This window comes from Opisthorchis viverrini, assembly GCF_000715545.1.
Source record: "Opisthorchis viverrini unplaced genomic scaffold opera_v5_30, whole genome shotgun sequence".
Lineage (NCBI taxonomy): Eukaryota > Metazoa > Platyhelminthes > Trematoda > Opisthorchiida > Opisthorchiidae > Opisthorchis > Opisthorchis viverrini.
The window spans coordinates 1289675-1303809 of record NW_008751686.1 but is presented as its reverse complement, the minus strand read 5'-3'; the positions used below and the strand labels follow the sequence as shown (position 1 = coordinate 1303809).

Here is a 14135-nt window from a genome sequence, read left to right as displayed (position 1 = left end):
GAATCCGCCTATTCATTCTACCCATCAATGATCAGTATATGGCCCGATGTTCCGGAGCATGTTACTCAAGGTCATCCATGACTCTATTGATCATTATGGCCTCCATGAAATGGGATATCACCGACAAGGGGATTCAATGCATTTTTCCATCCAGTATCCTCTGTTTCGAGACTTGAAAAATTGCCTGCTATTTGGTTTTCACTTTGGGGGAAGGGACAAGATTTTTCACGAGGTTGAAGTGGAAGGGTGAACTCTTCGACACCACTTCAGTTGTCACCAGTTGGAATATTTAAGAAATACACCCGGACTACAGGTCGCTGAGAATGAAGGCACTCGTCAAATATTAGTGTTGAGATATTTCTTGACATTTGTTACCTCAGCCATTTAAGGGAAACACGACCCTCTATAGTAACGGTGATTTTCACCCGGTGGTCTTGTGAAGCCTAATAAAAGGCTTCTGCATTCCGTATTCTGGTCTTTGGTTTGTTAGCTGACCTAGACAGTTTGATTGCATGGCTGCATTTTCTGTGCCAGCGGGTACCCCAGGAACATCCGGCTTAGCTGATACCAAATATTGTCATCTGGAAGATATATCACGGAATTTCGTCCTAGGCATTATCAACCTTAAGACCTTCCATATGTCATTTGCCTGACAAATGTTCATTTCGTCAAATACTTAATCGTCCCAGTTTAACTGGTATTTCGCCAGGCTATTTCAAGATCCCCCCCAAACCAGTTGAATGCTTGCACATGAGGAAAAGTACCACCAACCCGGGCACTATTTAACGAATCATGCTGTGAATATGTGCTGAGTATTTTCTCCCTGCATCCTGCCTAAGCCTCAGTCGTTTCACAAAAAGTGCGTGTTACATGGATCGATTTTAATGAGACCAGTGTATCGCTGAGGCGGAGTTTCGGTCTTGATGGCGACAGTCAACATACGCCCAAACTATGTATACCGATTGTTTGTATTCTACCCTGGTGTCGCTTCCCCAACACGGTCGAAGTCATTTGGTCATTTCAAAGTTATTTTTCAGATGCGGTGCTGTACGAGTTGTTTGCTTTTCTTATCACGTGTGATCCGTATAAGCCAGAATAGCACAGATCATATCAGCTGTCTTAACATGCATGAACTATGTTCATTTCGGTCAGATAATTCATGAATCATTTAGGAGGATCAAGAAGCGTTTTGGCTTGAAGGTCTCATTATTTTCACCCAACTGTGCACATGTTGCAAGGAAGTCCACGTTCACACAATAAAACTCAATGAACGCAGAACTGTATAGCACAGTTTGTCCTGTTTGAACCTCGCCATCATTCAGTCGCAAGTCATCCTCGGACTGAAGTCATTGATTCATCAACCTGACTGTCTTATGGTATACCTAGCGTGAAAGAATCATTTATATGCGGCCATCAGTTTCTAACTATGTGAACGTTACCTATGGCATGCGGCTGGGGTGTGCACGTTTAGTGTCCAAGTTTAGTGTCCAACGAGTTTAGTGTCCAACAGAATGTTTTTGAATCACAATGCAGGATGACATAGTGAAACTTAATCAACCGTGTCCTTGAATGAATAAGGTGAATGCGGAGAGGAAAACCAGAGTGAGCCAGTGTGCGAAGCCAAGGTGCTGGCTCGCAAGCCTAAGCACAATCAATCTAACCATCATTTGAAGGATCCCATCGGGTACGTCGTTGTGCCCACTGGGATTTTTCAAAGGATCGGGTTATGAGATGCATTAGTTTCTATACTAAGGCCTTTCCACATACACTCTCGCAATGATGTCACTGGAAGCGAATGTACTACTAACTACGATGCATCTATTTTTACCCTAAGACTGTTCGAACAAAAATTGCACGTATAAAATTATGGCGTTTCTACATACATAACCAACTCGTATTAGTGAATTTGCACATATTGGATTGCGTAAATCTTGCTTTCGATTCTAAATGGGGAAATCTCCTCTTTCACTGACAGGTACTTTCAAGGATTCGATTGGATTGGTTTACTTCGAAGAACATTAACGCCACCAATTCGACCACAGGTTAGCCAAAAATGCAAAATCAAACTGTTTTCTTTTGCGGATGGTCAGCCCATTCTCCACTACAATTGATTGCATCTCCTTCCCTTTCCCTGCACAGGTAACTGGCCCGACGGACGTGTCAAATTTCGATAAATACCCAGATAAGATTGAATATCCTCCGGACGAAATGTCCGGGTGGGATGCAGATTTCTAATTTTGCATCCCCTGTATCATGCCCATGTGCTGCGAGTTGGTGCACATAGCCCCTACTTTGTCTTGTAGTTCCCCGATTGAAAAGCTCTTTATCTATACAAGTGATTTGATGGAGTCTTTCGTGAGGCTAGTGCGTATTCACAAAGGAACAATCGCACAAAACCTCAAAGCTTCAGTGACCTAGTTAATTTACTTCACTTGTTCAACACTCTGTGAATGAATTTCTCACAGTGGGAAATGCGGTTGGCATGTTTTATTCTTGTATCCCCGTGGTTTACTCAACCACACTGTACAGTTCCCTTGCAACATTAAAAACAGCAGATATCCCCTGTGTTCTCTCTGTCTTGCTTCGTCACTTGCATTTGGACGGTGAGCGACGAAGTGATTTCGGATAGCCCAGTATCCTTCCTATCGAAGGAGTTGAAATTAGAGCTACCCTGAAGAGATCCGCCAACGGTGAACATCTATGTACCTGTACAAATTTCCACTTGTGAGAATCAATGAAGCAAAGAGGAATTTCAAAAATTCATTCACTGACTCGATTTGTTTCGTCTTGTAGGTCCATTAAAAAGGGAAAATAATCAGCCACCATCGACAATTTAGTATGATCACTGCAGTCTGACAGGGCTACCTCTGTAGCTCACCTTAAGTATCTCTTTTACTGGGATCCAATGCTACGTTCAGATGAACAAGTCGCTCACCATGTTGCGAAGTGACATGGTAGCCAAGACGGCGCATATCTTCCATTGTGACTATAGAAAGAAATTAGACTATGCTAGTCGGGTGACTCGTGAACAAATCCTTATGCCTGACGCCTATATATGAACGTTAGGTAGCCGAACCGGGAAAATCAGTCGGTTCGGGATTTTGTGACATAGCTGCACCAAGGCATATAGATATCTGCACCTTTCCACTGGTTGATTTAAAAGTCTAGTGAAAGTGCTACAATTGCCAGCCCAAAGAAAATCAACTTCCAGTTGGGATGGGAGTAACTATTACTTGTTCGAAGCAATGAATTGTATTCTAGCGGTGGCAGGGGATATTTCTGTCATCAAGCTTGAACCTCTTGAGATTTGGCGTATTTCAAGCATTACCAGGAATGAATTTCTTCTATGCATTACATTTGCTGGTGTTTCTGCAGGCTGTTGAGACCGAGGAGGTCTGAAACATTTCAACTAATAAAGCCACATAGTCTGGTGTCACTGCAAATATGTTGTTTTCCGTCATATTTCTAAAACTACCGCCTGAGAGAAGATTTCTAAGCCCAATCAACACCGGTAAATCTTATCTGTATGATGTAGGTATTGCCTTTTTTTAACGTACCGCTCTCCGTCACATTTCTAAAACTACCGCCCAAGAGAATATTTCTAATCCCCATCAACACCGGTAAATCTTATCTGTGTGATGTAAGTATTGCCTTTTTCAACGTACCGCTTATATCTCCCTAGATAGCACATTTGTAATCATGCAGAGTATACTTAATTCCTTACGTACCGTTGCATCCCACCACCAGGTTTCACTTTACACAACATATAATTGTATCCTCTATAAAAGTGTTATATCTGCTGATTCGTCAGTCTTTGGCATCTGCTGCTGACCCGCCTTAGTGCGTAGTTTCAAGAAAAAAGACTCACAGGAGGGAACACAACAGCCATATTCCGGACAAGCGAGTGCGAGAGCAAAGGTTACAACTGCCCCACGCTATTTAAACGAGACTTTCTGACATTGATCCAGGCTGTCTGATAGGCGTTAGTGAACTCCCATCAACATCGATCGTTCCTGTATGAAATGCCCGAACGCAGATCACATTCGGTCGTGCTTCTGTGGCGTGCATGAGGACTGATTGGCTTTTGCTGAATTGATTGGATGATTGACTGGCGTGGATACTGTCGGCTTTCCTTAGATTTTTGGTAGAGCAGTAGGTTTCGGGCGTTCTGAGATTACTTTCAGGAATCCGACTTTCCTGCTAAAAAGTGTCCCTGGTTTTCGCATTTCACAGTAAAGATGTACAAGGAAGATTTAGTCAGATCATGCCAACTTCCGACCTAGGTTGTCTAGATCTTAATCTCAGCTGGTTCTAGCTCAGTGATTACCATAAGGCATAAAATCACGGCTTCACTTCGTCGTGGTGTTCAAAATACTCAGATTTCAGTCTTTACTCTGATCGTTTACGTGGGCATCGAAACGTCGGCGAACGAAGCAAAACGAATCCAGCCTATTCCCCCCCCCCCCGTGAGTACCAACTCATTTGTAAACAAGCGTTAATCGCAACCAATAGCTAGTTCTAATGTAGCGGTGTCGCACTGGCATTGATGTAATCGTGAAAACGAGTAAGTTCTATATGAATGGTGATAACATATGAACTAGCATATGTTAGTAGTCGGGAACTGCCAAACCGTACGGATTATGTTCGGTCAGGAATTAAGTAAGTGATGAATTAGCCGAACTACTGTATTTCAGTAGCAACCTATATATGTTAATAAACAAATTAGGGACTTGCAGCACACTTGGTTATTACAAATATTCGAATGGTTAAGAAGTGTCTTGCAACCGCTGACCCATGTATACCTGATTTCGACCTCAATTGTTTGACGGATACACACAAGCTCCGTTCGGTTCGTCCTTCATTCCCACCCGCTTGCTCTGCAGGGTAAGCAGTCGGGTTTGTAAATTAAAACAAAGTAATATTCTCATGCAATCCCACGTAAAACGAGTCATCAGCAGCAATTTTCACCACCTGTTCGCAGAATTTATCTGTCAGTCAAAATCTTCCACGGGCTCCGTTCTGTGAACTTATCTGTCTATGCCGTACGCGTGTTCAACAAAGTCATTAGACCCCAAAAGACCCCTCACAACTACTATTCGGTTTCTGCAAAAGGCAAAATTATCACGCAACCAGCAGTAACAGCTCTTTTGGAAAAGTGTTAACACATTGATGCAGCCTTAACACTTCTCGGGAATTCCTGAAAGGTTCCAAATGCGCACCCAAAAGATTTATGGTCACTGATTTTACATGTGCCCTTTAAGGACGCTTAATTGTTTTGGTTTTAGGAAGCCATTTAAGGAAGCCCACACCAGGCTCATTAACCGGTAACCTCTGGCATAAACCCATTCTCCATTAGCTTATAAAATGTTCTACCGTATTCGCTATCACTTGACCAACCACGGTCAGATGATCTCATTAAAGTCTAAGACGTGTGGTATTGAACCTTCAGTAAAGCGTACGACGGTTCGTTGTCGATTCACTGGTGGGCGCGCGCCAAATTTGAAAGATTTATGCACCTATTTGCCGGTATCTACCTACCTGTCTAACTTTGCTTTTCTAAGCTAGAAGACCCCTGGGGCAGATGCGATACCGGAAAGTATGCAAGTAATTGTTTCCAAGGGACTCTTTCTTCTAGAGGTTGGTATCTGCTTACAGTCCAAGCTGCTGAAGACGGAAACATTCAAAGTAGATGCGGTAGACACCAGGGCCTGTTGTGAGCATTGTAACCGCCGTAACCAAGACAAGGCATGCTAAAATAGATAGATCACCTGGCTCGTTGAAATAAAAACTTCTTGCAGAATCACATACGCCACTTTTGATGAAGTAATCCCATGAAATTCTCTTCGGAGAACACATGATCCCGCTGACGTAGACAAGCACTTTCTTTCCAAGGTCTGTAAAGTTTGCTCCATTCACCTCTCTAACCCTTTACACCCCGTTGGTTTGTGCGGGAGTTCCGCAGAGTTCCGTTTTCTGGATTCTTGACTTCCTAAGTGCAACTCCATAATGTCTTTGAGATCATTGCAACTAATCACAGCCTTTGGGAGTAATAACGTTAGCATATCTGTTCGTGCAGTGCTTTGGGTAATGAGGTAATGATTCTGAATTTATCAGGAAAACAGATCGTAAGAATGTGATGTTTAAGTAACTTTCACTCTTTGTTGCTACACAAACACTCTAGTCAGTAGACTAACATCGCCCACAGGATGATAAATTGCACCGTCTCAAGAATCACACAACCAGCTTCCCAGCTATGAAGTATTGGCGTACTGTTAGGGCATATCAAGAAGCTATTAAACGTGATTCTGGGCTTAAAATATGCGACTTACAACAAGCGTCAGATTTTGAGTTCCGAAAGTGTCGTATCGCTGCCCTAATTCGGCCCTTTTTAGCAAAACCTAGTACCAAAGCGCTTGCTTATAAGTAGCCTCCGACGGCTTTCTGGCAAAAATAACACTCACATACTGAACACAAGTAGAATACAAATGCATCCTATTTGCATTATGACTACATCACATAGTTATCGATTCAACTGTCATATGACGGTTAGTACTCACGCACTTGCATATCAATGAGTGCACAATGTAGGCCACAGTAAAAGGAGTGAGCTCGGTTAACATTTTGCTTGATCGACGTCCGCTTACGCGCGTCAGATTAGCAAGCTGCTGATGGCGTTGTTGTATTTACGTTTTTGAATGACACTCGCTTTCAGACCGTTTAATTTAGACAACTCAGGCCTACTAAACAGCTAAACAAAATGGCAGACTGATTTCGTCACCAAAGACGAACTAATCATTCTCTTGATCTCTAACTACTGGGTCCAGTTGAAAGGCTTTTGTTGTGTTTTTGGATGAATCCGTGAAATTATTTTAAGCTAGGCGCTTTCCTTACATGTTGCAAATTTTTGTATATACCATACTGATGACTGTTCAGGTGACGAATTCACCAAATAAACGCTGGTCTGTTCACTTCTTCTGAGCAATGGCGTTCATGTGGAACGTGTTTACGTTTTGAATGACACTCGCCTTCAGACCGTTTAATTTAGACAACTCAGGCCTACTAAACAGCTAAACAAAATGGCAGACTGATTTCGTCACCAAAGACGAACTAATCATTCTCTTGATCTCTAACTACTGGGTCCAGTTGAAAGGCTTTTGTTGTGTTTTTGGATGAATCCGTGAAATTATTTTAAGCTAGGCGCTTTCCTTACATGTTGCAAATTTTTGTATATACCATACTGATGACTGTTCAGGTGACGAATTCACCAAATAAACGCTGGTCTGTTCACTTCTTCTGAGCAATGGCGTTCATGTGGAACAACAGAACTTCGCTGAATTGAAAGTCCAAATGTCAAAGGATCGATAAATGTAAAAACTGCGGTCATTCGGTAGGCGAATTTCCGTCTTTAGAATGATGACTACGTTGTTCTAGTGTTACTTACTCACTGACGGATTTCACTCGCCGTATGAAATAAACAGTTACTATTCCGCTTTAATGGTCTAAAAGAACATTAAATCAAAGTCCAACTAGCAATATGCAATGTCTGAATTATCAGTGAGTAATTTTATGTTGTACATACCAGCTTTAGCGACGGAGGTATTTTGGATTAAGTAGCATCTGGTTAACAATAACCGTCATTTGTTCGGGAGTAGCACACCGAACGGGGGGAATTGATTCGTAAACCTTCACAGTACAGCCTGCTATTCGCGTGATTTACTGGTCAGAGAGCATTTGTTTGACATTCGCCTGAAATAAGCTTGTGTCCAGCATGCTCGGCTGTTTTAATTACGGTGTAAAATTCAAAGGATCTTCAGTGAACTACACCGAAACTTCATCAACTCCAGCTGTCACTTTTTGCGATTTCCACGGGCTCAAGCCGGAGTCACAACATACTATGGTATCCGAGGGGGTGAGGAGAACCCAGAAGCTTTTCATATTCAGAATATTCGTGGGGTCCACGGATACTTGTGCTGTGTCAGTCTGTTATGGTAGTGTACCGTCTTTAGTTGAATGACTTGATGATGTGGCAATTAAGTAATATACTATCCGAAAGGCCCCGGGTCCACATCCCCATAGATACTCACAAATGAACCAGCTGTTCACTCCTTATTTGCCTCTTTCAACGGAAATACCGCTCAAGTCACAAAATTTTCTCAGCAGTGGTTATCAGCAACGATGTGGCAAGTGCACAGATTTGACAGAAGACTATTTGTCTATAAATTTTATCTCCTGATGGATGACTCTATAAAATCAAAGGCAACCTAAAGAGAGCAAGGTTAGGATCATATGAGTTATCACGGAGACTGTATAGCGATGATTCTTTGGAGAAATTCACAAAGACTCGAAGCATGAACCACGTAAGAAGCTTTTATATTCAGAATATTCGTGGGGTCCACGGATACTTGTGCTGTGTCAGTCTGTTATGGTAGTGTACCGTCTTTAGTTGAATGACTTGATGATGTGGCAATTAAGTAATATACTATCCGAAAGGCCCCGGGTCCACATCCCCATAGATACTCACAAATGAACCAGCTGTTCACTCCTTATTTGCCTCTTTCAACGGAAATACCGCTCAAGTCACAAAATTTTCTCAGCAGTGGTTATCAGCAACGATGTGGCAAGTGCACAGATTTGACAGAAGACTATTTGTCTATAAATTTTATCTCCTGATGGATGACTCTATAAAATCAAAGGCAACCTAAAGAGAGCAAGGTTAGGATCATATGAGTTATCACGGAGATTGTATAGCGATGATTCTTTGGAGAAATTCACAAAGACTCGAAGCATGAACCACGTACATATGCCTGGGTCTGGTTACTCGTTCGGTAGTCAAAAGACCACTTGCGTAAATCAGTAGACCAATACGGACGAGTAGCATTCAGAGATATTTGAAAGCGGCCTTGACCATTGGGTACGGTTATACTGCGTGGATCTTCCTTCGGTGCCGTTCTTCAGGATGCACGGACATTGAGGATTTTGTCTAACGAGCGGCTGAAAGGTTTTAAGCAGGAGGATCATTTATATCTTATAATTATGAAACTGCCTAATGAGGTTCTTGATGTAAAAAAGAATGGATCTCCGAATGCTCCATTTCCCACATTCTTTGATCACTAGGATGATCTCAGGATAGATCAGACCACCAAGTTCACCAAAAACACCATGGGATACTTCGTTTTCCACGATACATATTATTTTCACGTTCCAGTTGACGCAAGGCGTGAATTTTTTCAGATTTTATGCACAACCACACTATTGATAGCTGTGGAACCAAATTACAGTTTGGCGATGTTTCGAGTACTAAGCTCAACCAAAACGCTGTGACAGATACCGAAGATCTAAATTTACACCAGTCATTGTGTACAAAGTGGACATGTTCTTTGAAACGCATCCATATTCCATGGCAAGCAGTTGGTTTCACGCCCGCTTCAATATTCTGAGTCATCATACTTATTCCCTTACCTGTGCATTTCGCCCTCGAATTCCACCAGTGCTAGTTGATCAGCTTTAAACGGACATTACTTCAACTGGCCTAGCATCAAAATGACCGCTGCTCATACTTATGCCCTTTACCTGTGCATTTCGCCCTCGACTTCCACCAGTGCTAGTCGATTAGCGTTAAACGGACATTACATCAACTGGCCTAGCATCAAAATGACCGCTGTTGAAATGCTGTCACGATACGGTCTCCCCATACAGTCTGCCGCAGGGTGAAAGGTTACCCTGGAAGGTCCTAAAATTTGAAGTGCGGTAAACCTGGGGCTGGATGAGGCAGGAAACAGAGTTTCTTTTACACTGAATTGAAAAGATTTTCATGGACTTAGACGTTTATGTTTCAAGTTTCACTATTCTGTCTGTTGAATCCAAAAGAAACAGTTATTTTTCATCAAACTAGAGCATTTTGTTTCCATTGAAGTCCCATAAAAGCCACTACTCCGTCATTTTCACCTGGGTTCCTCTACATAGATGATAGTTGAAGTTTCCAGCTTGAAATTCAGCTGAGGGTTCGCCCCAGTGCAGTAATCCGCTTGATTGATACCGACTGACCAGAACTTTTCAAAGTGTACGAGACCTAGGTGGATAATCACAAAATGTGAAGGTTAAGATGAACCAACATCAGAGAATTATTTTGTAGCATTTCAAGGCACATTCCACTTCACAGAAGCTCAAACACCCTACTAGTCCTGTCACAAACAAGTGTGAATTTCACCTGTGCAGTTCGGCTAGTCTTGTCTTCAAGGTAAGGCATCTCGTGAGTGACCTCATTTATTAAGATGAACATCAGAGAATTATTTTGTAGCATTTCAAGGCACATTCCACTTCACAGAAGCTCAAACACCCTACTAGTCCTGTCACAAACAAGTGTGAATTTCACCTGTGCAGTTCGGCTAGTCTTGTCTTCAAGGTAAGGCATCTCGTGAGTGACCTCATTTAGGTTCGTTATGTTATTACAAGCTACCAGTTTTTCATTTGCCTATGTACAGAACGTTGACGGTGCGAAACGGGCAATCGAAAGTCGGCTTGCCCAGCTTGCTGCAGCTCCATGTCTCTTTGCACAAATTTTGAGAGACGTTTTCGATGCTGCGAGTTCCTTGGAATCATCACCATCAAAAATCCAAATTATTTCGTTCTTCTCCACGGCTGACACAAAACTTCCTAATGTTAGAATGAGATTGGTTATCGGTTGCTGCCAACACGTGTGGATATGTGTGATTTTTAATCAAACGTCTTTGGACATTCGTGCATCACTTGTGGGCTCCGTGAATAACAGCTTAACGCTGTGCCTGTCTTCGCACTGCAATAGCGCTGACTTGAATAGTTGGACTTTGGAAAGCTGCATGGCGACAAGCACAATTTTGTTACCCAGAGTGAAGCATGAAGGTCCTGGCGAACCTGAGGGTTTACGGCGACGCATTGCATCATCCAGTCCACTTCAGCTCGTTCGCCATTCGGTGAGTAATAACAACTTTCTAATCCCTGTTACATCTCTGCATCTTTGAAGAGCTTCGAAGACGTACGGTCATCCAGTCCCAGCTCGTTCGCCATTCGGTGAGTAATAACAACTTTCTAATCCCTGTTACATCTCTGCATCTTTGAAGAGCTTCGAAGACAGACGGCTAGCATTGAAAAAGCACTTAATAAAACGTACATGCACAACGGAAGAACCCCATGATGTGCTTTGTCGGCTCCCTGGATCCAAAGCACTTTCGGAAGTTCACTTGGTGATAAGAAATCACAGCCATCGTTTCAGAGAAGTTTGGTAAAGAGTCAGTGGACTTATTGTGGTTTACCAAACCTCTCTAAAACGATGACTGCTCAATCTATCCCAAACAACTTCCAATTGACTGAAATCACAGCCATCATTCAAAATGACACTTGCGGTGAGCACTGCTGCAGAGACACCTTTTTACTCGTATTTTTTAACTCTTTCAGCCAACAACATTCATCAGCTTTAGTCAGGTTCGGTCACTTGCCTGAGCTCTTTGGATCAGACCTGGGCAAACTTCGGTTAAAGACAAAGCTGTTAGCTTGATGGACCACTATTTTTAAGCGTCTGGAATGGCTTCCAATGTTACAGATTAGAAAGAACAACATATTCCAAAACCATTCCTACGGATATATCGGCGTAGCAGTGCACAAGGGCCTATCCGGGATGGTCGTATTGTTGGAATTCTCGAAGACTCATCCCAGTCTGGCATTTTTTGCGATATCATTGCTAACTGATCCAAGCTGTCGTTGTTCAGTTGCGTCACCCTTGCCCATTGGGGCCTCAGTTTTCATTACCCTAGGACCAACCGTTTGAGCGCAATGGCTACCAAGAATACCATGGTCTGGAGCAAAGGTTCAAAATGATGACTTATTAGATTCGGGTGTCCACCAGATGCGGTTATTCTCCCAAGTTTCTGCAGCCCAGAAAATGAACTCTGAATTCGTTTGCACGCCGGTGACGAGTGCAAACCGCAGTGCACGCAACGGCCGATCGGTGATTATGGTATTCTTGTCTGCTTGTATCCTTCGTCCAGAGTAGTATTCTTCTCCACTTGTCGATCCGACCCACATCCACATCGGATTTGCCTGTCAGCGGTGTCGAGCCATTGAACGCCTGCACACAGCTGAAGGCCTAAATATGGTTTTTGGTGGAGCTGAACGCGATGCAGCACAAGACCCCTGGCACCGATTTAGACCCGAGAGAGTAGGATAAGTAGGCGAAAATATGGAGGTCTATTGCTCAAACTTGATGGCATAGCACTGGAAGCCGACGCCAGTCACCATCAAAATATTGGTGTTGTCCGTTAGCTCATTCCATCTCCCCTAGAATAGCACCACACAAACGAGGATGGTAATGGTGGTAATGAGTAAGCTGGTGCTACTCAAATAACCGTACGTGCAATGATGGTAAGGGAGGTGACCTGATGCGCATGTACCAACTGAAAAACGGGACGTCCTTAGGTCGGTTCTCGATGTTTACGTTTAGCAGGTGAACCGGAAAAAAGGACATACCTAACCATCCAGCGGTTGCTGAATTGACAAATCGCCTGCCTACTCACTAGAGAGGCAATTCTGAGACAGGCAGTTTTTAAAGAGAAGCTGAAACACAGTCGGGGCAGAAACTAAACCCTGCTTTTTTCCCGTGGACGTCGAACTCAATTAAGATTATTGCACAGGCTTGAATCCGGGCCTTTATTTCGATGTAAAAGGCTTGGGTAAGGTAAATCACTATCTCTCTCTCATAGGGGGCCATTGGTCGCACAGTCCTCTTAGCTGCAAAAGCTTTGTGAGTAGAATAAAACTTTCTGTGCCGAAATATTGTATTTTTTGCGTTTGTGCTTACATCAAAAATCATTTTAATCAAAGTACATATTTTCGTAGGTCGCCCAATCTCGTTGTCCATTCAAGCATTGCTGAGACCCCCGGACGTCTGCATGGGGCTCAAATGTTCGGAAGCGTAATCCGAACTCAATTTCCAGCCCCTTGTAGTCCATCAGGGACTTTCGAAATCATACCCCATTGTGAAAATACTGGCGTACCTCCATAGTTCGGAAGCGCCGAACTCAATTTCCAGCCCCTTGTAGTCCATCAGGGACTTTCGAAATCATACCCCATTGTGAAAATACTGGCGTACCTCCCTCCAGCTTCCCTATTAACTAAATCAAAGACATTGTCAAAGCCTATAATTGATCACTAGAGCGGCGGAATCTTCTCACTACATTTATCTTATGTTTCTTTAGCAGAATAAATTATTTCGGTGGTACCTAGGGAGCTTCAGAGTCCAAACTGCCTGTCATTAATGCCTATTTCAAGAATGCTAGTGACTAGTTGAATGATCAAGATAACCTCATTAATCTTATCTAATATTCACAGGATGCTGGCCGCACATATTTGTCCATCTTCTGCAGACTTTCCTTCGCCCTGTACAGGTGAAATAGTGCTGCATCCTCGAAATCTTGCGTAACGGCTTTTATCTCCTGATGTGTTCATGGCAAGTGAAGAAATTTGTACCACACCCTCGGTCCTCTCATCTTAAACAGTTCTGTAAACAAAACAAAAACCCCACTGCCCGCCAGTTTTGTGGATTCTCGCCTTCTGCAGTTTCCGGGCTATAAGTGAGTTGGAGCAGGTATTCCATGTAGCTTAAATCCGCAGCAACTGGTGGAGCCAGTGGTGCTGGAAAGTTTCCAGGTAACCAATGTTTCGGCGGACTCTGTGAGTCTTTCCTTCGTTTGTCTTCCAATTGCTAAATGCACTGACCTTTCGTCCGTATATTTCTTCCTGCCCAGTCGTAAATTCTTTGTGACGTCGGTAGTGCCCATGTGATAAGAGTACTTTATTCTCTCGTGAGTACTTCAGGAGCTTGCTGCGGATGGTTATATGTTCAGGGGGATGTAACTTGCAGCATCCACGCAGGCATCACTTCTTCTAACTTGCAGACGGCGGATGCAACACAGTTTGCCTGTAGCAGACACTGGCTCTATTACTGAAAGGAGGAGCGCCTTCGAGTGCGGAATTGTTTTTTGGCCAAAGCGAACCGAACAATTACAGCCCATCAGACAAGAAAATAAAAGCGTTCGTTGCAACTTTGTGCGTCTTCAGAATTGCCCTCATCTTGACTGACCACTACCCCACATATCAATTCAAAT

At 43.1% G+C, this 14135-nt stretch overlaps 1 protein-coding gene across 1 annotated transcript in view; it reads left to right on the top strand.

Moving 5' to 3' along the window:
- The window catches only part of T265_02459 (hypothetical protein), a gene marked incomplete at both ends in the record, with an annotated part of 117398 nt that extends 114836 nt beyond the window's left edge, over positions 1–2562 (top strand). Inside the window, 2 exons of the mRNA XM_009166708.1 lie at positions 1976–2042; positions 2140–2562. Of these exons, the coding sequence (XP_009164972.1) occupies positions 1976–2042; positions 2140–2235 (163 nt within the window). The remainder of the gene's footprint in view (positions 1–1975; positions 2043–2139) is intronic.
- Positions 2563–14135: the final 11573 nt, after the last annotated feature.